Raw genomic sequence first — 25,011 nt, forward strand, 5'->3', positions numbered from 1 at the left:
TATCACGTTTGTTTCCCTGAACGGGAAATCGTTGCCATCCATTGATCGCTGATTTTCCTATTATATATGTACATATAAATACGCTTGGCTTTTACATCGAATAAATATCTTATCCATTCATCCACTGACTCGATTAACTCCGTTCCACATACTCGTCTATCTTTTACTTCTACCTATGTAGATCGTCGCTTCCTTTAACGAATACGATCTATCGTTAAACCTGATTCATGCTGGCGTTCATCGATCTATGTAGCTCAGCAGCTAGTGCCAAATGGTTATCAATTAGAGAGACGACGGGACGAGAGGAGAACACGTGTGGCGAGTACAATAAGCTGGCAGAATTCAGCGACGAGTACTCACGAGTGCCAGCTTCCCTAGGAAAGTGCACGATTTGACACGTGACGCTGACAGCCGCGCTGTTCGCTAGTGACAGCGCGTTGGAAAGCGTCCTGCGTGTGGTTCTCCTCTTTCTCTTTCTTAGCCGAGCGATTTTCGTGAAACAGCAGGTCGATCGAAGGCGACCGCCACTTCGCTTCTCGACGTTTTCGTTCTGCTCTAGTTCCCTTACTTTCACCTAGGCATCAATTAAAAAGCTGCACGCCGATTTCTGTCGTCGTCGCTGCGCCGGTATCTAGCGTGAAATCGATGCGACGATTTATCGGTGATAACGGTCCAACCATAGAAACCAAATCTCGAAGAGTTGAAAGAGACCAGATGTTTCGAGGAATCGCTTCGATTCGAGAAACGTTGACGGAGAAAGAGCGAAAGTCCAAATTTCCGATCTGTCGCTTAAAGAGAGTTCGAAGATTCCAATTTCTGAGTCTTAGGAGTCGAAGGTTTGAAGAGCGATGCTCGAAACGTCATACAAGTAATAAGAGTTTTCTAAAGATTGCCGGACGATGAATTTAACGATTCCCGAGGGAATCTGTTCTCGTTGGACGCGGATGGTCCCGGACCAGGAATCGAGGTGGTCGATCGTTCGAGGGAGAAGCAAGTGGATCGAGCCGCGACGACGAGGTTGGGTGAGTCAGAGAGAAAGTAAGAGTCGAGGCAACTTCGTGATTCGATGGTTTGACTTGACGGGCTTGGGAGAACAGGCCACGGATTAGAAACGCGATTCCACGCGGGGCCATCGCCCGCTGGCTGCGACTGCCAATCATTGTTTCGCGCAAGTCTCGCGCCATAAATTCGAGGAAACTCCGTGACACGCGATCGAGTTTTCGTAATCGCGTTCAACGCATTCCTCTCGGTTTGCAAATTCCAACAAATAATTCTAGCTTTGTTAGATATTGCTTTAGATTTGTACCTGGCAATCTCAACATTTTCAAATTTCTACTATACGCGATCGTAGCTTTATCGAACGTCAGATCGGCGATCGTTGTAATGTGATTGAAACTTTCTCGATCCACTTTGCAAGGACTAACATTCCTCGCGAGGTTTTATCATATCGGAAAAATCCAGTTCGATCAATGCGGAAACGAAACTTTTAGCGATACTTCTGGCAGAGTGAAAGGATGCGAAAAACTGCGCAGAAAATGTGGGATTCGTCACACAGTAAGGGAAAGGAAATGAATGAGAGATGCATAGTAATTTCGTAGTGAGAAAGCGTGGCTGTCTCTCCTTTTTCACCGCGAACAATGTAATTTCGACATCGTCGCTTTGAGACATTCTGAAAGAACAAAAAAAAAAAAAAAAAGAGAGAGAAAAAACTATCTTTTCTCAGAAAAATATGGAACATTCGATGTGGTCAAGAGTTAAACAGCGTACAGTTGGCTGAAGCGTAATTGCGTATCGCATCGTATCACGCACGAATATCGAACGGTGCGTCACGCTCTGCTATATTTTTTTCTAGATATATCGCGAGGGAACGGGGATCGGGCCGGAAAAATAATCGGACGCACCCGTTTCACGAAGATGTTTGCTAATCTGAGTGATTCTGTCAATGCGAAAATAAACGCGATCAACACTAACCCACTAATAATCGTATCCTTATCACCGTGACTGATGGGGAAAATGTAATAATAACGGAGGAGGTTGGTTATTAATCAAATTCATAAGACGTGGGATGCTTAGCCAGAAAGATTTTAACGAGAAACGTAAAGAGAAGCTTCTTTAATTTAATCCTCGATAGTCGATAATATTAGCACAATTTTGAAGTGGCAGCGGTGGCTTGCACGAACGATTCTAAAATATAGCAACGCAATTTTCAAGCGACGTTGTCGAGGATGAAAGCGATCGAACAGAATAAGATTCGAGATAAAATTTTTTCATCGAAGGATTTCGAGAATTTTTCGACCCACGACGCGGACACGTAACGAAATACGCGCATTATTCGCATCCTCCTCGACACCGGAGCCAGGGAACGATCCGATGGCGCCACGCGTTCGCATCTCCACACGCCGCGAATTACCGAACGATGCGTCACACTAGCTTCTGCTTTTCTCGACAATGCGATGCCTCGAAACGAGACGTGACGAGAGACGACGACGAAAGATCGAGAATTGTACGTTTTAATCGACGTCTGGATAGGATTGATTAATCGAAACGAGAAGAAGAAGAAGAAATAGAATTAAAGGAAGCGTCAAATAACGCACGAAGACGATGAAAGAAAAGAGACAATGAAAATTCTTTCCTTTTTGAGAAATGCTTCTTGTTGAATCTGTTATCGGAATTATTGTCGAAATGGTTGAGAACCATTGTTGCCACCAGGTGGAAGAGGATACAGCTGAAATCCGCGACGATGAATAAACACGCCGCTTTCGAAAGCTGGCTCTATACCGAGGATGTTGAAGATTTCGTAGCTCGATAAAGCCTCGAACGAACAACGACCGTGAAGGAAAGAAAAGCGATGCGACCATGGCGTAATTCATAATTGAAAGGGAGATTGGTCCAAGATTCAACGGAACGCAACATAGCAAGCAATAGTTACGAAACATTGGAAGAAGAATGATTTAAGAGAAAGAAGAGTAAGTTTTATCCCTGTCGCTGATTTCTCAACGATCTATGCTCTTATCTTATTTTAGTTTTAGACATTCATTTTAGTTTAAAACAAACTTTATCGATGACAATCGCGTCATCGTAAGTAACCTGGAATTTCTTAACCGAACACTGTTCATACCGTGACAAACGCTCGAATCCACTTAAAGTCTAGCGCCATCGACGGCAATTTTTTTGTCAGACATCGCGTCATACGTTCAGCGATGAACAATATTTTGTTTAAACGCCGCGGCGTCAGATTAGCGTCTGTTTATCTGCGGATCGTGATAACGAATTCCGTGAATAGCGAACCAACGATGGAGTGCGTCATTCTAGTTCGCACGTTGGTTCACGGAACCAAGAAAAAGCGACGAAATCCAGTCATCGATAAGTGGAATCTAAGTATTGCACCATCGATGGATGATTTTAGCGAACAATTATTCCAAATACCGTCATCGTGCGTACTTTTCTCGAAAAGGTTCGAGATTCATGAGTCAACAATAAGACAAAGTCCGAAAACCTGATCCTACTGAGATTCACGAGATTCTTGAACAAAATTATGTTTCAAAATACTATCTTTTAATTTCTATAGCAAATTAGATTTCTCTCAAAATATATTTCGTCGTCGACGCGGAAATTTGTATCGTACAAGTAATACCGCACCCCCGTGATGTTCCTTCTACGAAAAACCGTCCTCTAATCCTATTTCTCGTCGTCCTTCATAAATTAAAGATTTCCACCTACGTAGATATGCCTGCAGGCTCGCCCCTGAGGATTAAGGCTCCGATATAAAAACCTGCGTGTCCCGTTGATGAAGATTCCTCGACATCGTCCAACCGGATACCGTCGAGAAAGAACCGGCAGGACGAACGCTATTTAGTAGGGACTGTCCATTATCCAGGGACCATATGCGCCTGACGATGGTTTGGTTTCACGCGTGAATAGCGCATCAGAGTCGTCGAGCAGTTTATGTTTGCCGGAGCACCCTCGACAACGAGGAAACTGCGGTCACGATCCTAATGTCTTTCGTGGATGGTAAACAGAAGCACAGGGTGAAGGAAAGAGGGAGACAGATACGCTGGACAGAGCTCGGGAAGGCTGTCACGAGCTGAGTGGACGTAGAAACGATGTAAGAAAATATCGAAGGCAATAGATATGGTCGAAGCTGCGTGGCCAGCGTGTGGCTGCTGTTGACGGGAAATACGAAGGAATTGCAAGAAATATTCGATTTGTAATATAATGTTTGTCCACATACTTGTTAAAAACGTTACGGTATCGTATAGGACAATTATCGGCCAAGTCTCGACGTTCGCGTACCAGCTGATTAGAAATTTTAATTAAAAAATTTGTTATCGCTACGGAAACTGGATCTGCCGGAACAGGCAACGACCCACTTACACAACCGGAAAAAGTGACTCAACCAGATCCGAAATTCCATCCCAAACGGTCGCCATCCGCGATAGCCGGCAGGAGGGGCTGGATAGCAAAGGGGTGGATGAAGAGAAACAATGCGTACACGTCATACGCATTCGATGAATAAGCCCGTGAATTAGGTACAAGAGGCGAGGAGGGGAGGGTTTGACAAGGTCGGGAGAAGGTGGTAGAAGTATCAGAGGGAACAGGCCGGTTGCGTACAAGGGGTGGACGCGGCGAAAAAATGGGGCGGGGGGCAAGGCGCGTGTGCACTGGACACGTTAGTCATTGATACACTTTAAACCGAGCTTCTAGCGGGTGACTCACATATAATAATCGTCATCGACAGCTGATCCAGATGCGTCGAGTTCTGTGTTTCTCCCTCGATTGGACGCCGCTTAGCATCGAGGGGTGGTTCACCCCCCTCCCCCCCGAGCCTCTCAGGATGCTGAGCGAGGGATCGAGCAAAGCGCACAAAAGCAAAATATAGCCATTCTGAAGCTCCCCCTCCCCGCTCCCCACCGCCGGATGGCCCGTTCAAAAAGCGATGACTAATTCATTAAAGGCCTGCGTTGCCCAAAAGCGGCGCAGCCTTCACGCTTCCACGCTTTTCCGATTTTCAATTTGGCCCTGCAGCTCCTCGTGGTCGAGTCAGGGCGGGGGGTGAATCCCACGGGCACTGATCGAGCTAATAAGAGCTCTCCCCTTGCCTACCATCTCTGCTCGTCCTTTTTTTCTTCTCTCTCCTTTCCCTCTCCCCCAACCCCATTCTCGTTCGTTACGTACTCGATGATGATTCAACCGGTTGCCGACCGTTTGATGCGACGCTTCTTTGTGACGAACTATCGAGAGTGTATATTTGGACTGCTTTGTTGGACGGCTTGACGAATGATTCGACGAATGGTGAAATTCTGGGGGCGCGTCGAAGTGGGATTTTTTACCGGACTGAAAACCAACGTCGACGAAGGGTGTTTCGATGATTTACTTGATTTAGTGACCGTTTACGTACTTCAATCTACGATCCATTACGTTCGAAACTCTGCATGGGAATTATAATTCTTCTAAAAAGAAACCGATATAAGAAAACATCGATATTTGCGTAATATTAGAAAAAGAAATGACAGCTGGAAGATGAGGCTGTTTTCCACAGGACGGACGATTCATCACGAGTGTCAAACCGCTGAATGGTAGCACGGTGAATGAAAGGTTTCGATGAACCGTCGCGTCGGTCAGGCCAGCTCTCGCTGGACGTAATGCAATTTGCATGAATTACAGCGGCGGCGGTTCTCTTCGGTCGGTTACATGGCCGCGGAACACATACGTGCAAACTCGCCAGTCACACTCTGTTATTCCCTTTGTTCTCGCGCAAAACGAGATCGTGAGAATTAGCAGGATCGTGTACACCACTGTAATGGCCGACTCTCCGCGTATTCATTACCTGCATTCCTCGTTTCTGCTCGTAGAACGCACACCTCCCATTTTTTATCGTTTCTATACGCCGATCGATGTACGTAATAAATCGCTGGTGCTCGCAAAATTGTCATGACACGCGGTGGAACGCATACGTGGAAAGAGCTACTGGAACGCGTTCAGCGATGGTGAATTGGAAATGCTAACTGCTCAGGGCTTTGTGTGTTTTTCTTTTACGATCTGCCTCTAATTTTATGAGTACCGCGCGAGATAGTGCTCGTAAAATGCTTTAAAAGCTCGTTGGAACTTTTGAAATTGCAAGTTTAAGAGAGAATGAATTTAAGAGCTGCCATTTCTTACGCGTACCATCAACCGTATCATCAACTGGTCTAAATTACATTTGAATTGCGTTTGGATCGCGTTTTTACGTATCATGGAAGTAAGATATATTCTTATCGTAGTTTAAAGATTTCAATAGACCTTAACGTTCAATTCCACTTTAATAAACATAATCGATACTATGCCATACGCAGAATCTTTTCGTATTGAGAGCAGCGTCTTTAATAATTTTCTAAAAGAGAAACTCCCAATGATTGTCAGAAGAAACATGAGTATCCGCGCGTGCGTCGTCTCGCGGTATTTCGCTGAATCTGCAAGCAGATTTCGCCAATACGATTTCCATAAATTATTATCGACATCGGTCGATGCATATTTATGCGTGACGTACACATCGTCCTTCCTCTTATCGCGACAGAAGGACGAGCGTATCGCAAATAAAACACTCGATGTTAGAGAGCCCATCGTTCAATCGATTCACGATGATTCACGCGCAACCGCTATCGATAAAATTATTTGCCTCGCGATCGTTTGTTATTCGCGGGTCCCTTGATAACGCAATCGGGAATGTACCTCTTTGCACCGCTTCCGTTTTGAAAAATATTTTTCCATTGACGTTCTTTTCATCCGCATCATTTTCTCTCTTCGAGAGAATCTTTCGTCCCTACGAGAATGAGGCAACGAAAAACCAACGACGTTTCGACTGGGATTATATTTAAACCACGATTATGATAATCGAGCGATTAATCAGCCAAAATGTCCTGGTAAACAAAATTTTCTTGTTGGTATTATTTCATTAAACCTGTGATGGATATGGATATTTATAATCACGGTTTGAACGCGGTATCCTTGAATTTGAAATTCTCCGTTTTCGTTTCTAAACAACATCTTGCTGATATCGTAAACAGAAGATTACAGATTATGATATTTATAGGATGTAAGAAATGTCGAAACCAACGAACAATATTTCTAAAATTGGGACCATCGTTAGCCGATACATGGGATAAAACGATGATAAGATCGAGCCGATGATCGTGAAAGGAGGGTGGCGACGATCGAGAATCGTCAGGCAGAGATCGAATCTCGGCGACTCGCTTCCGTGGGTGGCTCCACGAGGACGTAATTCAACGTTAACGTAGCGGAAGTGGCGATAAAACGGCCGAGCGGTAGATAGTACGCGCTCTCGCAAGAATGAACACGATTACGAAGTCTCAATGAACGGCCACCTCGGTTACGATTGTGTTCCCGCCGGAAACGCAGGAGATAGCGCGAAAACGTCCATTGCTTCGCTGGAAATTGATTTATTTTCGTGGTGAGTGCCACGATCCGAGCAGAGCTACCATTGTGAAACGTAAAAATCTGGTCTCGCGATCAGCATGGCCAGTTCTTCGAGTTTGTCAGAAGATTAACGAGCTTTTGCGCGCCAGATAATTGATTAGGACCTATTTCGCGAATGAAGGTCAGTTTCCAGAGTTAACTGAATATTTAAGCGTGTGATCTAAAAGCTTATCGCAAGAATTTGTCAAAGCGATTATCCCTGTCAATCGTACGAGCGACTATATTTTTCCAATGCGACAATACGTTCCATCGAAGGTAAAATTTATTTCTGACTCTCCTACTATTCGTTTAACTAATCGGCGGTCGAGTATACAACGGAAAACAGCTTCGCGAATTCGCTCGTTCGATTGATAAAGCCGATCAAAAATCAGCCATTACGAAACACTCGCTGGCAAACATCATCATCGGAGCGTGTTATCTCCTCGCTGGCGACTTTCCTCTTCTCTCTACACCCATCTCCCTCGCACATTCGTGCGATTAGCATATTCGGCGAAACGAGGGAACTTGGCGGGTTGGCAGAGCAGCAAGAAAGGGCTGGTTATCGTTGTTTTGGCAAGAGACTCGATACCGTACAACGTTCTCGTCGCGTCGGTCCAATCGCGCTTTTCACTGACGAAAGCATGACTCATCGTGTATATTAACCCCGCGGTATGTTTACGCTGGCTGAAGTGCGCTCGTATGGCCGTATGTCAAAATCACGGTTGCATAACGAGCGTCGCCTCCCCTTCGACCAGCCTCCACCTCCATCCCTCCATCTCGAGTTCCCTTACGGATATTTAGAGGTGATTCAGGCGTGGATTACGAGACTTGGCTGCCACTTTGACCTTAATGTTTAGACCAGAGCTACTCGCCATGGGACACGCTTCAGCTAGTCGAAATAGACCGAAAAGCGAGAGCTTCGTCGAGGATACGTCGCGTGCGCTTTTCTTAGCGGATGTCGTCGTGGCATTGTGCACGAGTAACAATTAAAAATAAGTCGTAATTGGAAATTCGAGTGGGAAAGTTTTGCAATGGTTGGAGATGGAGGTAGACGGTTGGGCGAATGTTTGGGAAGAAAATTTGTTCCCGGCGGAAACGCGAGATCTACGAAGATGATAGATACGCAGATCGTATTAATGTATTTTGTTGCGAAAGATAAATACATTGGTGATGCGACTGGCAGGGTACAACTATTTCAGGATCGCGACAAAGTTCAAGAGTCACGGTTAAACGATCGTAAACTCTAATACCATTTTAAAATACAGCGATTTTTAAAGTGGAATATGTAAAAATGTTGAACCGAGTAACGTTCGACGAGCATCCAAGCTTGAAAACCTTCGAGATCAGATACTTCTTATCTTATCATCAAACAACTGACACGAGGGAAAAGGAAAAGATCCATAATGTATCGTTTAACCTTTAGCCGACTGAAGTAACAGAATGTTCCTAGAAATTCGTAAATTCGAGAAAAAGAATTCGAATTTTATTTACTTGTTCGTTCTAAAAACAAAGATAATCGTCGCGATAGAAAAGGAGGATAGATGGTAATAGGCAAGCTAATCGCATTCACGACGCCGCGTGTAATACACAAGCTGCTTGCATAATTTACGACGAAGACGCACATGCAGCCGCGCGTGCACCGCGTGAACGAGATTCGAATCGCTACGTCCTTATCTGTGGAAGCGATATGGCGCGCGCCTCGCCGCATCGTTCGAGCCTGGTGGCGCTTAGTTCATCGGTGAATTTAGCCGATATTGGTCTCCCCGTCGCGTCTCGTCACCGCGACGTGTCGCTTTTGCGCGACCACGGAACGCGTTTTTTTAAGATGGGACTAGAGCCCAGCTGTTCAAGCGGCTCTACGACTACCATTTTGCGCCACGCTAATAGCATTTAGGTTCTAGATGCCACTTCCTCTTGAGTAATCGTTTTTTGGGACATCGAAATTGAATACATACATCGCATTTTCTAATGTTTTATGCAGTACAGATCGAAAGAAGTAGAGGGTCTCTCGTTATTAATACAAGCGACATAAAATTCTACCAATTTCTCAAACTTCCTATGCGAAGAGGTTTCAAAACGTTTAAAACTCGAACACGATTGGTTCACAAGCAGCACTATCCAGCTGTATTCATAACCTGACGTCTGCGTGGGATCGGTACGTCAATCAGAGAAACATGGAACCTCTGAGTTCGAAATTACAAATCTAGATCTTTTCCTCAATCGTCGATTTTTCCATGCGAGAAAATGTCGTTTTTTAACCCGATTTCGCAAAACGCATCTTCCACTCTTGTGATAAAATTATTTTAATGGAAAAAAAAATCAAGAAGATCGAAAGAACGTAAAAAACGTAATTCTGTTTCGCGAAACACGAACGAAGAAGATCCCAATTTTCTCTTCGACTAGGAATTTCTCGGTAAAATAGACAAACGGTTCGTAGAACGCGGAAGGAGTCCGAGCGTGCGCGTCTTTCTGTTTGTTGTGCTTTCCGCTGCGCGGACGCTTACTTCATCGCTAATTTAACCGGTCACCCTGCTTTCGTCATCCGGCGAAAAAGTCGTAATATCCTTCGCGCTTGAAATTACAGTCGATAACCTTTCCTCGTGGCTCGGTCGCCACAAGCAGATTCGTCTTTCGAATATTTATAATCGCGTCGTATCTCGAGCCTGGTCCGGGACGAAAAATCGGAAAAATCGGAAGAGGGAAGGTTGGAGGAACGAAACGTTGATGAAACAACAATCGTGGCGCGTACAAGGGAACTTCGGTCCGCGGTACGACCGGACGCTCAAACGCTTTTACTGGCAATAAACCGAAAGTGTGACGCAAATCGGAGATAAATTTAAACGACTCCCTGTGACGCGAGCTGCGAATTATTCCCCGGACCGACAGACGAGACACCGGCGAGCACGTGGATTAGGGGCATTTTAGAAAGGTGCCTTCTATTTTTTGCCCCAGCCATTAAGCGTCTTCGCGAGTTTCGTCGGATTTCAGAGAACTCGGCGAGTCTCTTTTTTTTTGTGGAACATCCTGACATTGCTTTCGATACGACGAGATTTTGATTTTAAAGTCGATGGAATTTTTTATTTTACTCTCTTACGTCGTTGATATATTACAGACATGTCGAGTGCCTAGGTTTCCAAGATTCGTAGATTTATTGGGCGTGAAATTCCGGCGATAGAGAATTGCGTACGAAATTGTCAAATTAAGAGTCACGGGTATTGAGCTATCAGCCATTGATAGCGAATAATACTATTATTAATCCGCAGTCAAGGTCACTGCCAATCGCAACAGTAGATAGCCGTATTCGTAAGCATGTTATCAAACGATAGTCGCGCTATGTATTGTATTTTCCAAGCAAATGCTCCATGTATTCGGTGATCGGCCAGGTAAAACGACAATAAAAATATAATAGCTAGGCATCTAATAAATTCTATAGTAAATCCTAGTACACCAATGATCGGGCACATCGTAGCATAAAAAGAAAGCGAAGGTGGAAAAACGATGCATTTTTTTAAGTAATTAAAGCACGATAATACTAAAAAAAATTGCACATTTTAAAGCACGATAAAGCTTTCAAACACTAAAAATGCTGAAATCGGGAAGGTAGTTGGTCAAAGTACGAATGTTCCAAGCCAATCGATCTTTTTAAATTCTATCGAGTCTATTATCATTTCGGTGGGAAAAATTTGCGACGATTGAATAAAAAAGATAGGCAGTTCGCGTTTGTCCCGCAAATATGACCCACTCCGATCATCGATAGATAACAATTAATTAATAACCGTACGATATCTAATAACATTCGGCAATGTTCACCTTGAGAACAATCGGTTATCGCGTATCTGTTTTCGCTCATCAACCGATCAAAATAAGAATAATCTAGCATGATCGAGTTCAAATCTTGCTTTTTATTAACCGCGAGACAGCGCGAATCGTGAAATTTCGTATAAAACCGCGATCTTACGACTTGTTTGACGGCAATACGTATCAACCAACGTTCATCGACCATCCTTTCTCTTTTACGATATAATCTTATCGGTGGATAAATCTCGCGGGTTCAACGAGAATTCTTATCAAAACACGTAGTACATATTCAAAAAAGTGGAATTTTTGCATTTTCTCTCGAGCGAACGTCGTAACGAGTTTCCAAAGAAATTTCTCTGACACAGCACATTTCCCAAGATCGTCCGTTTCTGGAGTAGCGAGGCTCGTTGATATTCCCTCGAGCAGAAAACGAGTCTCGTGATCGACTTCTACGCAAAGAAGTCGAAAGCAGAAGGCCGCGCAAGCGCGTGAGTCACGCGGTTTTTCATAATTCTAAGGCTACGAGTTTTTTCTCATCCGACATTCCGCGTATGCATTCCCGTCTAATGCGCAAATATTCGTCTCATAGGAGCCGGCCACGCTTACCTACGCGCGATCGCCACGGCCTTTCAGTTTTTCCAAGACGATTGATAAACCATTGATAGACTTATGTTCTCTAATCGCTGGAACTATCCTTCCGTCATGGGAAATCGTAAATAACCAACGATCGTCCCATTCGTCAAATTTCCTCTCTTCTCTCTCTCTCTCTCTCTCTCTTTCTTTTTTAATGGATTTTTGAAAATTCCACTCGTGGGTGGAAAAAAAACGTCCTCGAGGATGACGAGTAAAAAACAACACTCCGAAAATATCGGCGGTGACTAAGTGAGGCTTTCGAAAAGATCGCTCGATGTCGAAGGAGCGTATTAAATTCGGTTTTGCCAGGATAGAAGATAGTTGGCGAGAAAAAGAAGACACTTGACGAAGAATGATTGACAGCTGCGATTCAGGGTCACGCAATATTTTGTACTCTCGTAATTTTTTACACTCCGCGTTAATCTTAATTTTCATTTTCTCCCAAAAAAAGAGAGAAGAAAAAAAAAACAGAAAAAAAGGCGAAGACTCGAAAAGAATCTGTTCGAGCCTTGAAAACTCTGCGAATACGCTTCGACATAAAATCCTGAAAAAAAAGTGACAAAAAGACACGAGCTACAGCGTCGAAGGTGAGAAACTTGTTAAGCCTACTGGTGAGCGAGCAGCAGAAAGGAAAAGAGAGAGAAAGAGAAGGCGACGAACAGACAGAATACGCACGACATACGGCGATACACACGAGCCGCGGCAAAAGGTGGGGATCTATTCATAGGAATGACTCATGTCGGAGATGACGCCGCGAATAGTTGGCCAGAATTTGCGCACTACACTATGCCACCGGGCTCCCGTCCCTGATTCCGTTTGCCAAACGCCGAACATCGCGCCATACCAGAGGCGCAGCTCGTGCACGCGTCGTCACACTTTCCTCAACTTTGTTACCGCCACAAGGAGGAATAGCGTGTTCCCTACCACTCGCCATCAACTTCATCGCAATCCCCACTTGTACAGGTTACATCGATGAAGTTGCAAAATTTTGCCGCAACAGTTGGTCCGTTAGCTTTCACACGGCTTCGCGATGTCGTTCCCCTTTTTTCGCAAAATATTTCGAACTCTTGAATGTTCCAGCTGCTGCATACAGTTTGGTGAATTTATTTCATTGTTTCGGGAAAGTGAAATATTCGATATTGAAATATCCAAGCGTTTGTCTATAGAAGGTATAGTAAAGTAGGTGGAATAACAAAGCTTTGATTGTCTGATCGCGTTGAATTTCTTTTTCGCGAATCTAGTGAATCTTTATCGCTGATTTAAAATTTGCACATATTTTTAGTTTGTTCGTTCTAACGATTTAAACACTTCGTCCATTCGTTCGTACAATCGTTTCAATCGTCACGTTTTATGTATTTCGGTTTTAAAGAAGAAAACTCGTTGAAGAAATTTCATTCATTCTTCCTTGAAACTGAATGAATTTGCCAGTAGCCTTCGTACCACTTTCGTGTATTAAATCCCCCTCTATTTTCGCATTTTCCACGCAATCTTCCTCAACCCATCGCACGACCTTCCTGCAGAACTTCGAACTGCGTGCACTGTAATCCAATGCAGCCACGTGCATCGTAATGCACGCGAATAGGAATTAAGTTAACAACGGAATATTCGCCGGCATCTCGAAGCTTCATTTATGACGCGTGTCACTAACGCACGATCCATCCCAATGCAATTGCTAGAATCATGTTTATCGCGTTTCATCACAACGATCTCGTGCGATTCTGCGTCGTTTCTGCAGCCGTTATCGGGATGGCTAGATTCACGATGCGAACACAAGAGATGGAAAAATACGCGCGTTATCAATATCAGATGATCGACTAATTCTTGGCGACAGTTTGCCAGCGATACGATTGTTTCGTACGAAACGCTCGAACTTATTGCGGATGATTCGATCGAACGCGAACGATTCGATTCAATTTAATTGATAGACAGATCTAAGAATAAGGAGAATTTCATGGCATGATAAAACTGCAAAATGCAGCTTGGCGATTGGAGAATGCTTGACCCTGAAGACGCAACCTTTTCGTCAAGTGGACGTGTGACGTAGAGAAGAAAAATAGTTCTAAAAATAGAGATAAGTTTTCAATGGTTTTTTCAATTATCTAATTGCTCTTTTCAAAGGCTTCGGCAGAATTCTGTATTGAAAAAAATTTGTAAAAAGAAATATAAAATAAAGATATGACTTTTGAAAGTACGATGTTGGTAAATCTAAAAGAGAAAGATGAGCAGGAGAAATGGTGCGTACCAGACGAAGAAGGGAGGTTCAACGGCAGAGTCGACGTATACATCGGTAGCCGCACTCCGTAAAACGAGCACGTATCGGCGTATCTGGCCGGAACGAGGCGAGAAAACGCGTTTAGTGGAGTACAGAGTACTGTTACTCGAGCCTCGACAGAGAGGAGCACGAGCCATCGTTGATACGCCATCTTCCCACCCACGTTTCCATCATATTTTCCATTCAGTTTCCCGGTTGATTCACATGTTGCTCTTAATGAAACCAACGAGGCAATTTCAGTTCCCGTCTCTAAATTTTCATTTACGACAACATTTGAATCATTCTGCCTGGAAAAAGGAGTTTGAAATCTTGCTAGGTTAAATTGGAGATTTATATCTTATCTCGTTTACAAGAAATTCGCAAACGTCTAAAATTTTCCATAAGAAAAATAAGAAATTACGCAGCCCTCGATAGAGGTGACGTTTGAGAAATAGTGTGCCGATAAACGTACAAGTTACGCAAGGAATTCTTACGTGTTACGTAACGATGGTAATTGATAAAACACGAACGATTCGTAAGAAAATACATATCTGGCGGGGTAACGAAACTCGTAAATTTTTGGCTCGTGGTTAGCGTAAATAAAGTATCGCGATGATTCGGCATTTCGAGTGAAATATACAAAGGCAAAGGCGCGCAGAAGCGACTTTCGCGACGGTCGCATCATCGTTATTTCCGAAAGTCAGACGTTTCCACGTTATCTTATATAAACAACAAACAACACATATAACGAGAATTGTCATGTATTATTTTTTAACTTAATTAAAACGAAATATATAACGAGAAGTTTAAATCCGTTGCGCTTAATTGATCGTTGGTTACAGAACCAACTGCTTTTTTCGACGAATTAAGAAAGATTCGCCTATGCAAACCGAGTACGCGCGATTAAGATAATAAAAAATAAGAATCACTCACCCAAAAGAAGAGCGGGCTCCCTGTTATCGTCCAGCAACGCAACGAGCACGAGGAACAGCGGATGCTGAACGGGTAGTCGATCCACATCGTCGGTACAATCGTCGTACACGATCACCTCCCTGTAGTGCCTTCTACGCAACAGTTCTTTGCCTTCTCTAGTGTTCGCCAAATCGGCCAGACTCGCTTTACCCAATTGCAATCTTCTCCGGTTGAATCGATCCGAGCAATTCACATTGATGGCGCCCCTTACGTGGTTCACGTTGTACAAAATAAACGGTCGGCAATCGAGCAACACGGAACCACTGGGATCCCGTCCGAGGAGACGATTCGCCAGTTCATCGGCGGTGATGGTCTTAGTCCTCTGGAGTACCAGCTGTCTCTGCAGCGTGTTGTTTTCGGAGCACGGACTCGCTGGGAGGCTGACGGTCTCCACTTTGCAGCGTTTCGACGCGGACAGCTGGTGCTGATGAAAGTGGTGATGATGATGAAGATGATGGTAGTGACGATGAACGTCGGATAAAGGAAGGTCGCAGTCGGTACCGCTGCTTGAGCTACTACAGGCACTGATGCTACTTCCGCTGGCGTTCAAACTACACTCGGTGCCGTCGCTGGCTATGCAACTGTCGACACCGCTGCTGGTCGACGAGCTGGGCGATACCGTGGACGTCGGCGAGGACAGGAACGTAGACGCGCTCGCTGGTGGTCCTGGCTCGCTCAGACTGCGATTCAGAACCAGCTTCAGGTTGTCCCGGGAGCGTCCGGCCGAGACCGGCTCGCAGCACACCAGAGTCGACATCGGTGACAGCGACGATGCCTGCCGATGCTGCTGTTGTTGTTGGAGCGTGTACGTACTCCTGACGTCAGTCGTGGTTATATCGAGACGCGAGCTGGACGCTGCTGCGGATCAGAAGGGTGCTCTCGTCAGATGTTATGCGCTTTCTGACGCGCATTCGATGCTCAGGGAGGTTTATGAAGTTTCGGGAACAAGGTGGGAGTGGAAAATAGGAAATAGCGGTAATTCGGGTTTGTAGATTGGCGGTTTTCTAGAAAATCACAGGCTACAGAGAGGATCTTCGTCCAAGTTAATCTTACGAATGGTGTTTCAGAACACCGACAGAGCCCACTAGGCTTCATTAAACAAACATAAATGTTTTTGTTGCGTCTAAGACAGAGGCAGCAGTTGTCTCTAATCGTATGTTCCATAATAATCTAGCTAATTCGCTCGAATTTGAATCGTTTCCAAAACTCTTGCTTGCGTACGAGGCACGATGAATCAAAGACACAAGCACAATCATATAAATTCGTAGTCTAGTTTCAAGTAACTACTTAGGAGTCTCGTGTTCGCTAGAATTATCGCCGGCAGCCAGGACAGATCTAACGCGTGGGTCAACGATACTCCACGGGACGCGACGCGACTCGACTCGACTCGACTCGGAGAGAACGAAGATGGCGAGAAAGCCAGCGACCTTTAATCTTTCATGGAAAAGCGACAGCCCTCGATCGCGGTCCATGCCACGAATCTCTCGATAGTCGCGTAAGCCATCGTCCAATCAGTGAGTCACTTGTTTCGTTCTATGGCTTATGAAATCTCGTGCTTCCTTATTGCTACGTTTCCATGAAACGAGATAAAGCGTACACACGCCGTGCGCTCGGCATTATATCTGCTCGTTAACTCTGTCAATTTACGAGTGAAACGTTGCGAGGGAAGTTTCACGAGATAGGACGGATTAACGAACCGAGCACCGGGCTCCTGTATAGTTTTCCGTTCTGGTCTTGCGTACGATGCATTTCACGCGTGGACGTAAAGGTTAAAACGACTTCGATTGAGAAACTAGTTTGTTAAAGGAAAACAAGCCGAGGTAGCGTGAAGTGACACTTCAAAAGTGTCCTGGATAGACTCTATGGTCTAAGATAAATTTGGTCTTTAGCAATTTTGTTAAATATCAACGTCAAGAGTAGCAATACGATCACAGCGTTGTACAGACGCGACGATTCTTTTTGGAAGAAGGTAGAAGTAACTGTGACAGAAGACATTTCGGCGCGATATTTAATGGTACTGATCGTGAAAGCGAGTCTTGGCAGCGTGAAACGGTTTAAATTGTTCGTAGAATTATCGGGAGGCTAAGGTAAATACTGGGTTCGATACATCGGTCCGCGACGTTCGACGGTTTTAAATAGCGTTACGGAGCCGATGAGTCAAGCCACCGAAATACCCGTATTTGCGGTCGCTTTACGCAGATCACGTCGACCAAAATATTCCACGGCTTGCACAGGTGCTAAGACACTTATTATGTGATGTAAATGGGAGAACGCGACGCGTCTAGGTGATATATGGTGACGCCGAGCACTCGTATTATGCACCGATTCTCCTCTATCTTCCTTCTTCTTGTCTAATCTCTCTCGTTTTCGCGATAGTTTCGATCAAATATTTAAATAGGTGTCAAGAAATTCTACTTTAGAATATGACTGCTTCTGTTCTGATCGAATTTGCTCGTAATTTCTTTTACGATTCTTACGAAGCCTCGTTCCAATTAGCCAAGTTACCAGCATCGAAGTCTGTTTGAGAGTTTGAGTAACGTGACTTAAAGTGGATACAGGTAACGCAACGTTTAAATATTTTCTTGATACACTCCTTTGTCATCACGTCTTTCAGCAACGTGCCTATAAACGAACGGTAGCTGAAACAACGTCTGTCGTGACACGTGCTTCGCATCAGCCCAACAACCGTAACCGTGTTCTCGAGTCCGCTTAAGCGACACTTAATCCTTTATCAAGCGCGAGTAACTGGCATCGAGGCGAACGATTGACTCGATTAACCTTGGAGGATGTCGTTCATAAGCGAACCTGAAATAATGGCCGCGACTCCGGTTGCATAATAATCGACGCCGCGGCGTGGTTCGTTCGAGAGTGAAAGCACGTTCTCGCCGATGCGAGTCGGCCCGCATTAGAATCGTTGCCGGTTGCTGGTGAGCGCGACACCGTTACAAACCGCTCCGTAATCTACGTACGGTGCAGATAACGCGACGAAACGCAACCACCGGTCTACATTGCTTTTCCTCGCTGCCACGTTGCTCGCTCGTTTCTCGTGTACAACGATAAATCGGGTGAATAAACTCTGCTGGAATGTCAAACAACATTTTTACGTCCGCTGGACGAATTTTTCAAATTCGTAGGTAATTAATTTTTATGCCAGAATCGAGACAGATATTTTTTAAGCGATACTTTATTACTTCAGTTTCAATTGCTCGGGTTATTAAAAATTAGTTAGGTAAATGTGTAATATACTTATTATAATGTACGTAATAAGGTGTTATATAACAAGCAATGTTTCTATACGTTATTAAATTCTACGCGAGACACCATTGACAAATTTACCGAACTTATCGTGCCATTGTCGCGAGAGTGACAGATCGAGCTGTTCTAATTTGGAAGTTGGACGTCGACCAATGGTCCCGAAACGTTACGAAAGACACGCTGCAAGCACCACGCTGGCCCAACTTAGACGTTACGTGATGCCTCCACGATCCTGCAACGCCCTTTTTCGTTTTATCTGCCGCGAAATCGCGAGATCTGTCGGAGTGGCGATTCCGACAACCCGTGGACGTTCTCGACGATGGACGAGCGATGCATAGATATATTTAGAGTTCCGTTGACGTGGATCGAGCGAAAAGCAGCAACGTTTTCGACGTCTGTTTATCGAGCTGTCTTGGCGCGAACGAGAAACGCGTGAAAATCGTTGACGAGCCTTGTTGACTTTGGTCGTTCTTAACGCGATACCGAGAGAACTAGGTGAATTATGGATCTTTATTTTCTGATTTTACGAGAGCAATCGTCGTCTCTGTTATCGCTGTTTTGCAACTTTTCGCCGAGTCTGGTTTGAAATGCGATCAAACTGAATTGCCAGCTTATGTCGGAGATCGACCATTGCAGTTCGAAGCTGTTATTAAATCTCCCTGCCAACAATCGAAACCCCAATCCACGAATTACCAACATACGTCTCAACCACGAACATTCTTTCCAAATTCATTTCTCTCTCTCTCTCTCTCTCTCTCTCTCTCTCTCTCTCTCTATTTATCTATCTATCTAAAGATTCTCTGTGAGTTCTTGAACCAAAACCACCGCTATTGAACGCCTCTAACCAATGCCCGATGACGGAATCGTCAATTTTCGTTCAACAAACGTCGTCAAACACACGCAAACACGGTGAAATTGGGCTGGAAAATCCGTGGACTTCCGCACGAACTCGGCCAGGCATAGGGTTTCGTGTCAATGCCGTGGCAACGGACTCGAACGACACCGTCCGTCGAGGCGACGCACGCCGCGCCGTGCAGGAACGAATCGTAGTGAGTCATCCGACTAATATTAGAAGGTGAGGAAGCTGCTTTGGCCCAGTCCCTCTCGCTCTTTCATTCTTTCTTCTTCCGTTCCGGCGGCTAGCAGCGCCGCCACCGAGTTTCACTCGTCCCGGCCCCGGCGAGTCTTCGGGTTCGTTGTTTGGAATGAGTAAACGCCGTGGAATTCGACGCTTCGAGCGGCGAGCGGCGCGCACAACCTGGGCCCGGGTTCTCTCAGCCTGCGGACAGGTGTAGCGCCAGCACCTGCTGCCTCTGTTCCGCGATTCCTCTCGCTTTGGACCGCTTACACACGATATACCAACTGTCCGAGATTGTTTTCACCGGATGATAAAGAGATTTCCAAACACGATGGTTGAGCAGGTTTTCGAGGAAGTGGATTACTGATTTCTGATTCTTCCGTCGAGTTATCTTGTCTAAGAACGTTGGGACGCTTGCTTCATATTACTTTGGTTTCCTTGTTGCGTTTAGAGCATAGCATAACGACGAAAGTGGTTTCTAGCGACCGTACGCGATCGTTGATTACGTAGATTTAAAGGAAACGGAGTAAACTTGAAATTCTCAGGTGCTAGCTTAAAAATGGTGGAAACGTTTGTCGATATTCCTGATAAATAGATGATAATCGGCTATGGTTTAGGAACCAATCGTTTGCAAATGAGTAGGTTTTCGGGTTAGATGGTTATTACGGATGTGGGGTGTAAGTATTTTGATAGTTGCTCGGTATCTAGAGAGAGAATGAGAGAGAGAGAGAGGCGTTTTTTCAGCCACAGGGTCGATTGAGCAGTCACGAAGTTAACGATCATTGGGAAGGTTTGCCTGCCTGATAATTCAAGTTCGTTATGTCTAATGATGTAATAGTAACGATCGTGTGATTTCGTTCAGGGTTCAACGTGGTTAGCATACTCGGCAATAAAAACTCTTTTCGTCTTGTTAATCATCAACTATATTGACCGATTTAATATATAAAAGACAGACAGACAGACAGACACACAGACACACACACACACACACACACACACACACACACACATACACACACACACACACACGCACGCACACGCGCGCGCGTATGTAATGGAAAACTTTAAGGCAGGATAAAAAAGAAGGTGTTAACAAACATTGGAATTCACATGATTTCGATTGTTTAACAAAGTTATTATTACCCAAGTGAAATCAATTTTCACCGTGTGTAATCCCTGCGTGCATTCCACTTTCGTCATCTATTCCCTTGAAAAGTAGTTTTCAAATTTCTCTAGTCACTCTCTGCTATACGTTTATTTTGCCGCCAGGAAAACGAACGGAAAGAAAATAAACAGAAGAACCGACGCGTTTCGTAATATCGAAGGCGTGAGCGTGTCCTCCTAAGATGTTCCACGGAAGAACAACGGCTCCAAAAGCGTTCGAGGTAACGTAACGCTCCAGAATGATCTCAGCCCAGTCGAGAATGATCTCACTTATCCACGTTCCCGATTACGCTTGCAATTACACCGATCTCCCATCCAGATAAGTATCAGCAACTCCATCCAGTTCAATTAAAGGAAAGACCAGTCGCCGTTCAAGATTCACCAGTCTTTCAGCGAATCGTAACGTCGGCCGCAATCGTTTCAACGACTACCGAACACGCTTGTCGATCAGACGACCGAGAATCAACAGCGGTCAATGATAATAAACAGATGTGCTGGGAATACGTTAAAACGGCACATAGTTGGTTAAAGAAGGGAGGAAAAAATAGGTCCGAACGAAACGTTCCTGCTGGGTTCGTCAGACGCACCTACCTTTCCCGATCGATCGAACCGGTTCGCCTTTACGACGAAACCAACAGCCGCCTCACGAACCGTGCCGGTGACGCACCGTTGTCGTCGTTCGAGGCCTGTTCACCAACCCGTCGTGCACTCTGTATCCCGATAACAGTCGACGATAATCCACGTGCGACCGCATGGAACCACCACTGTCCTCACCGGCGGATTTCGAGGCACAACGTCCTCGAGGACGCGACCGATAACGAGAGGAAAGACTAGGCTGGTACACGGAGAAACAGGACCGAAAAAGAATGGAAAAAAAAGGTTAGGGGGGATTAGGAGAGAGAAAATTAATAAAAGGGAAGAAAGAAGTGACGAAGAAGGAAGGTAAAGTAAGGTGGTAATAGAGGGAGAAAAGAATGGAAACAAGAAAAGAAAAGAAAAAGAAGGAAAGGGAGGAGAAAAGAAGAAATAGGTTATTCTCGGTTACGAGAACGAGGTGTTCAGGAGAGCGTTGGCACGCGGGTGCGACGTCCCCCGTGCCTGGCTCGTTTCGTCAACATTTCCGGTTGCGCTGTGTTACCACGATAGGGGGCCGGAAGTAAACACGATGTTGACCGTGTGATCGACCGAGCGTGCTCGATAGATCCGTTCACGGCGGCCGACGAGCTGAGACTGAACGCCTCGTCCCCACGGAACGCCCGATCGCGATCTACGAGTACTACCAACGCGAGGCCACGGCCCGGCTTGGCCATCGTGTGAGTGCCTTTCTATACGAACTTACTCGTGTGAGTGAGTGAGCGTACGGACCATCGCATCGGGAGGACTTGCCGAGGTACTCGGAGGCGCGCGCGCGCCATCAACATCGAGCAGGTACGTACACTAATGTTCAGCGCAATCGTTCGACCGGATTTTCCAAACTATTCGAAATTTTTTTCAATTTCTTGCTATTCGCCCCGTTTTTTAATTTGTTCGGTCAAGGAAGACCAGCTGGTTTAGTCGTAGTGTTTTGTGCTGCGCAATGAGCTCTTATCTTAGAATTAATTTCGAGACAATTCTTTTAAATATACTTGTCACGTTCCTTCGCACATGACATGTTCAATAAATTTTCGAAGACGTATGTCGACAGATTCCATTTGGCCAGGAAGAAACAATAACTTGGTATTTCGGTAACACGCGCTTGTTAAGTTTCCTGCAACGAAAATGCTCGACGGGGTCAAAGAACCGTCGTTAATCATTTTCCTAACGTTCAAAGCCCGAAGATCGGAAGCTCGACTAATTCCGTCGACGAATCACAGAAAATTGATCATTACTACGACAGTCTGATCATCAATCCTCGTTTTCGTTGCGCGAAAAAAAAAAAAGAAAGTTACCGACAACTTTTGTTCATCCTCCCACGTAGTCCCGATTATATCAGTCTCGTCATAATGCGTGCTGATGTATTTGTTTTGCACACGTGTAACAGAAATTAGTAACTACTTAGCGAGTCTGCTCCACGAACGTATTAATAGATTCATGTATACTTGGTTTCAGATAAAATAAACACTCGAACAGAACGGACACCTTGTCTGTTGGTTAATTCTGTCCAGTCGACTATCGCACGCTTCAACTTTTTTAAACACGACATTCCCGTAAATTTCTTTTATCTACATCACGTTTCACCTTAAAATTTATCACTTCGAACCCACCTTAAAATTATACCTAAAGTCCATGTTTGTAAAACTTTCAATCCTGTACAATTATTTAAAATAAAAGAATACATCCCCGATATTTTAAGTACAATAATTTCTTTCCGATGTCCAACGATCGAACCAGCAAAAGTTCTATCGACGGCGATCGACTCGAAAGCAAAAGTGATTCACCTCGACTAGCACACAATAAGTGAAATCTTTGATTCGCGTTATGTCAGATCAGTAAACGATAAGCATTATCGACGTTACCAAGAATTTCGCGATTTTTTCCAAACGAACCACGATGCTCGTACGGCACTGTAAGGCGAGGCATCCGTGTGTGCATCGAGCGTACGTACAAATGCAGTCACGTACACGTGGAGACACGTACACGTGACTGAGAGCCAGCCAATGAGTCACCTCTCGTTAGTAACACGCGCGCGCGAGTTCGCTGTCGTGAAGCTTCCTTTTTTCTTTTTTTTTTTTTTTTTTTTGAAGGATCAATGACGAATTTTCCATTGATAAGAACGATATCGCGACAATAAACAATAAGTTGATTGATCGTACAATCGTCTCGATTCTAAGAGATATTAACCCCGTCACGTGAAACGTCGGATGTCGATCTGGAATTGGTAAGAATACCATTCTAAGTGTTCCATATCGTACCGATTGTCTACAATTTCTCACAATTTCCGAAATTATGTTTGTGAGATGAACATTTTATTAAAATTTATTTATTAAAATAATTTCCGTTAAACTTTCGAATGAGTACACATTCCGACGTGAAAATCACCGAAGTTCGCACCAAACGACCTCCGCGTAAGTCGACTGGTTGTTTGTGAAAAATCTTCGTGTAAAATCGCGAGTTAATACTCGGATTCGCGAAATACCAGACGATCGAGTTTACAAAAATTCGCTGAGCACGCGTCGACGCTACCCGACAAAAATTATTGCAAGATCGATGTTGTCACCTGCGTTTCTGTCTCGTGCGACGCGGTGAAAGTTCACGCGACGTCCATCCATTCGGACGACTCGAAATCGTCGCGTCCCGAACCAAGCGTCTCTCTCCATTTACTCAACGTGGCGCCGACCAATACGCTATTATTATCGTCCGTGCTGTTTTCTTTTCTGCCTCGTTTCTGCCAATGGCGATTTTTCCGATCGTGGCCATGAATTATTCATCCAACGATCAACCAACGATCAACCAACGATACTTTTTGTCGGTTTGATGATTCTTAAACCGTGACACTTACAATTAGAGTTTATTAGCTCGAGTTAGATGTTGGTGTAATTGACGGTATTTAAAAGACGCAGAAATATATATAGCGATTCTATCTTTAGTTTCTTTTTCAATTGTTTGTATTCCATTTTTGGAATCATAAGCGAGAATTGTAAAGCGACTGTTTAAAAAGAAACTGTTTCTCGTACCATCGTAGAAGGTTGTCTTTGTTTTACGATCGTTTTACGGTTCGCGTGAAAAGCGATTTCTCACGGATCGTACGAGATTGTTCCGATGAATCGAGTCACGGTAATGCGCTAACACGAATTGTTTTTGTTCAGATGAAATTGAGAATCGTTGTCTTGACTCATCGATAACTGGGTTGCCTCAATTTTACAAGAATGTTCTATACTTCGATTAAAAATAACTTCCTTATCTTGCTTTATATATTAATCGTTCTATAATTAGATTAACTAGAAGACTGGTGTAAGTTGAAAAGAACCAGATAATTTCCGAACGAAATCTCGATTTACATTAAGATTCTTTCTTACGGCGCTCTAAATCAGGTTTTGTCGATCTGTTATCGATCGGTGTAAACTTCTTTTCTCGGACCGGTATCGGACGAGAAAAGAACGAAAAATCAGAAAACGGAAATTTCATCAGACATTCGTCACATGGTTCTAATCGATTCGAACAGTGGTGTATCGCTACTGTATTTTCTGTTTAAATTTATCCACCGACCACATCGAATTATCGTTATCAAATTATGGAGTTGTCAAGTTTAATCGATGCGCTTATAAATTCTTGATCAAACCATTCGTTTAGATAAGATTGTCCGTATCGGTGTACTTGTACATAAAATCCTCGTCTATCGAACGAAAGAATCGTTGTACGTGAAAGATAAAAATTTTCGAAATCACATCACGAATTTAGGTAGAGAAAGAGAATCTTAGATTGCGTAGTC

At 44.4% G+C, this 25,011-nt stretch overlaps 1 protein-coding gene across 6 annotated transcripts in view; it reads right to left on the reverse strand.

Moving 5' to 3' along the window:
- The window catches only part of LOC122568011 (dual specificity protein phosphatase 10-like), a 58,584-nt gene that overhangs the window by 28,249 nt on the left and 5,324 nt on the right, over positions 1–25,011 (reverse strand). Inside the window, exons 1-2 of one of the 6 annotated variants that reach the window (XM_043727273.1) lie at positions 21,195–21,981; positions 15,068–15,961 (exon numbers count right to left, since the gene is read on the reverse strand). In XM_043727273.1, the coding sequence (XP_043583208.1) occupies positions 15,068–15,863 (796 nt within the window). In that variant the 5' untranslated portion in view covers positions 15,864–15,961; positions 21,195–21,981. Of the gene's footprint in view, positions 1–15,067; positions 15,965–20,582; positions 20,721–21,190; positions 21,982–25,011 lie in introns of those variants that run through there. The other 5 variants (XM_043727274.1, XM_043727271.1, XM_043727272.1 and 2 more) reach the window with 5 other exon arrangements.

This window comes from Bombus pyrosoma, linkage group LG5, assembly GCF_014825855.1.
Source record: "Bombus pyrosoma isolate SC7728 linkage group LG5, ASM1482585v1, whole genome shotgun sequence".
In the NCBI taxonomy this organism is placed as follows: domain Eukaryota; kingdom Metazoa; phylum Arthropoda; class Insecta; order Hymenoptera; family Apidae; genus Bombus; species Bombus pyrosoma.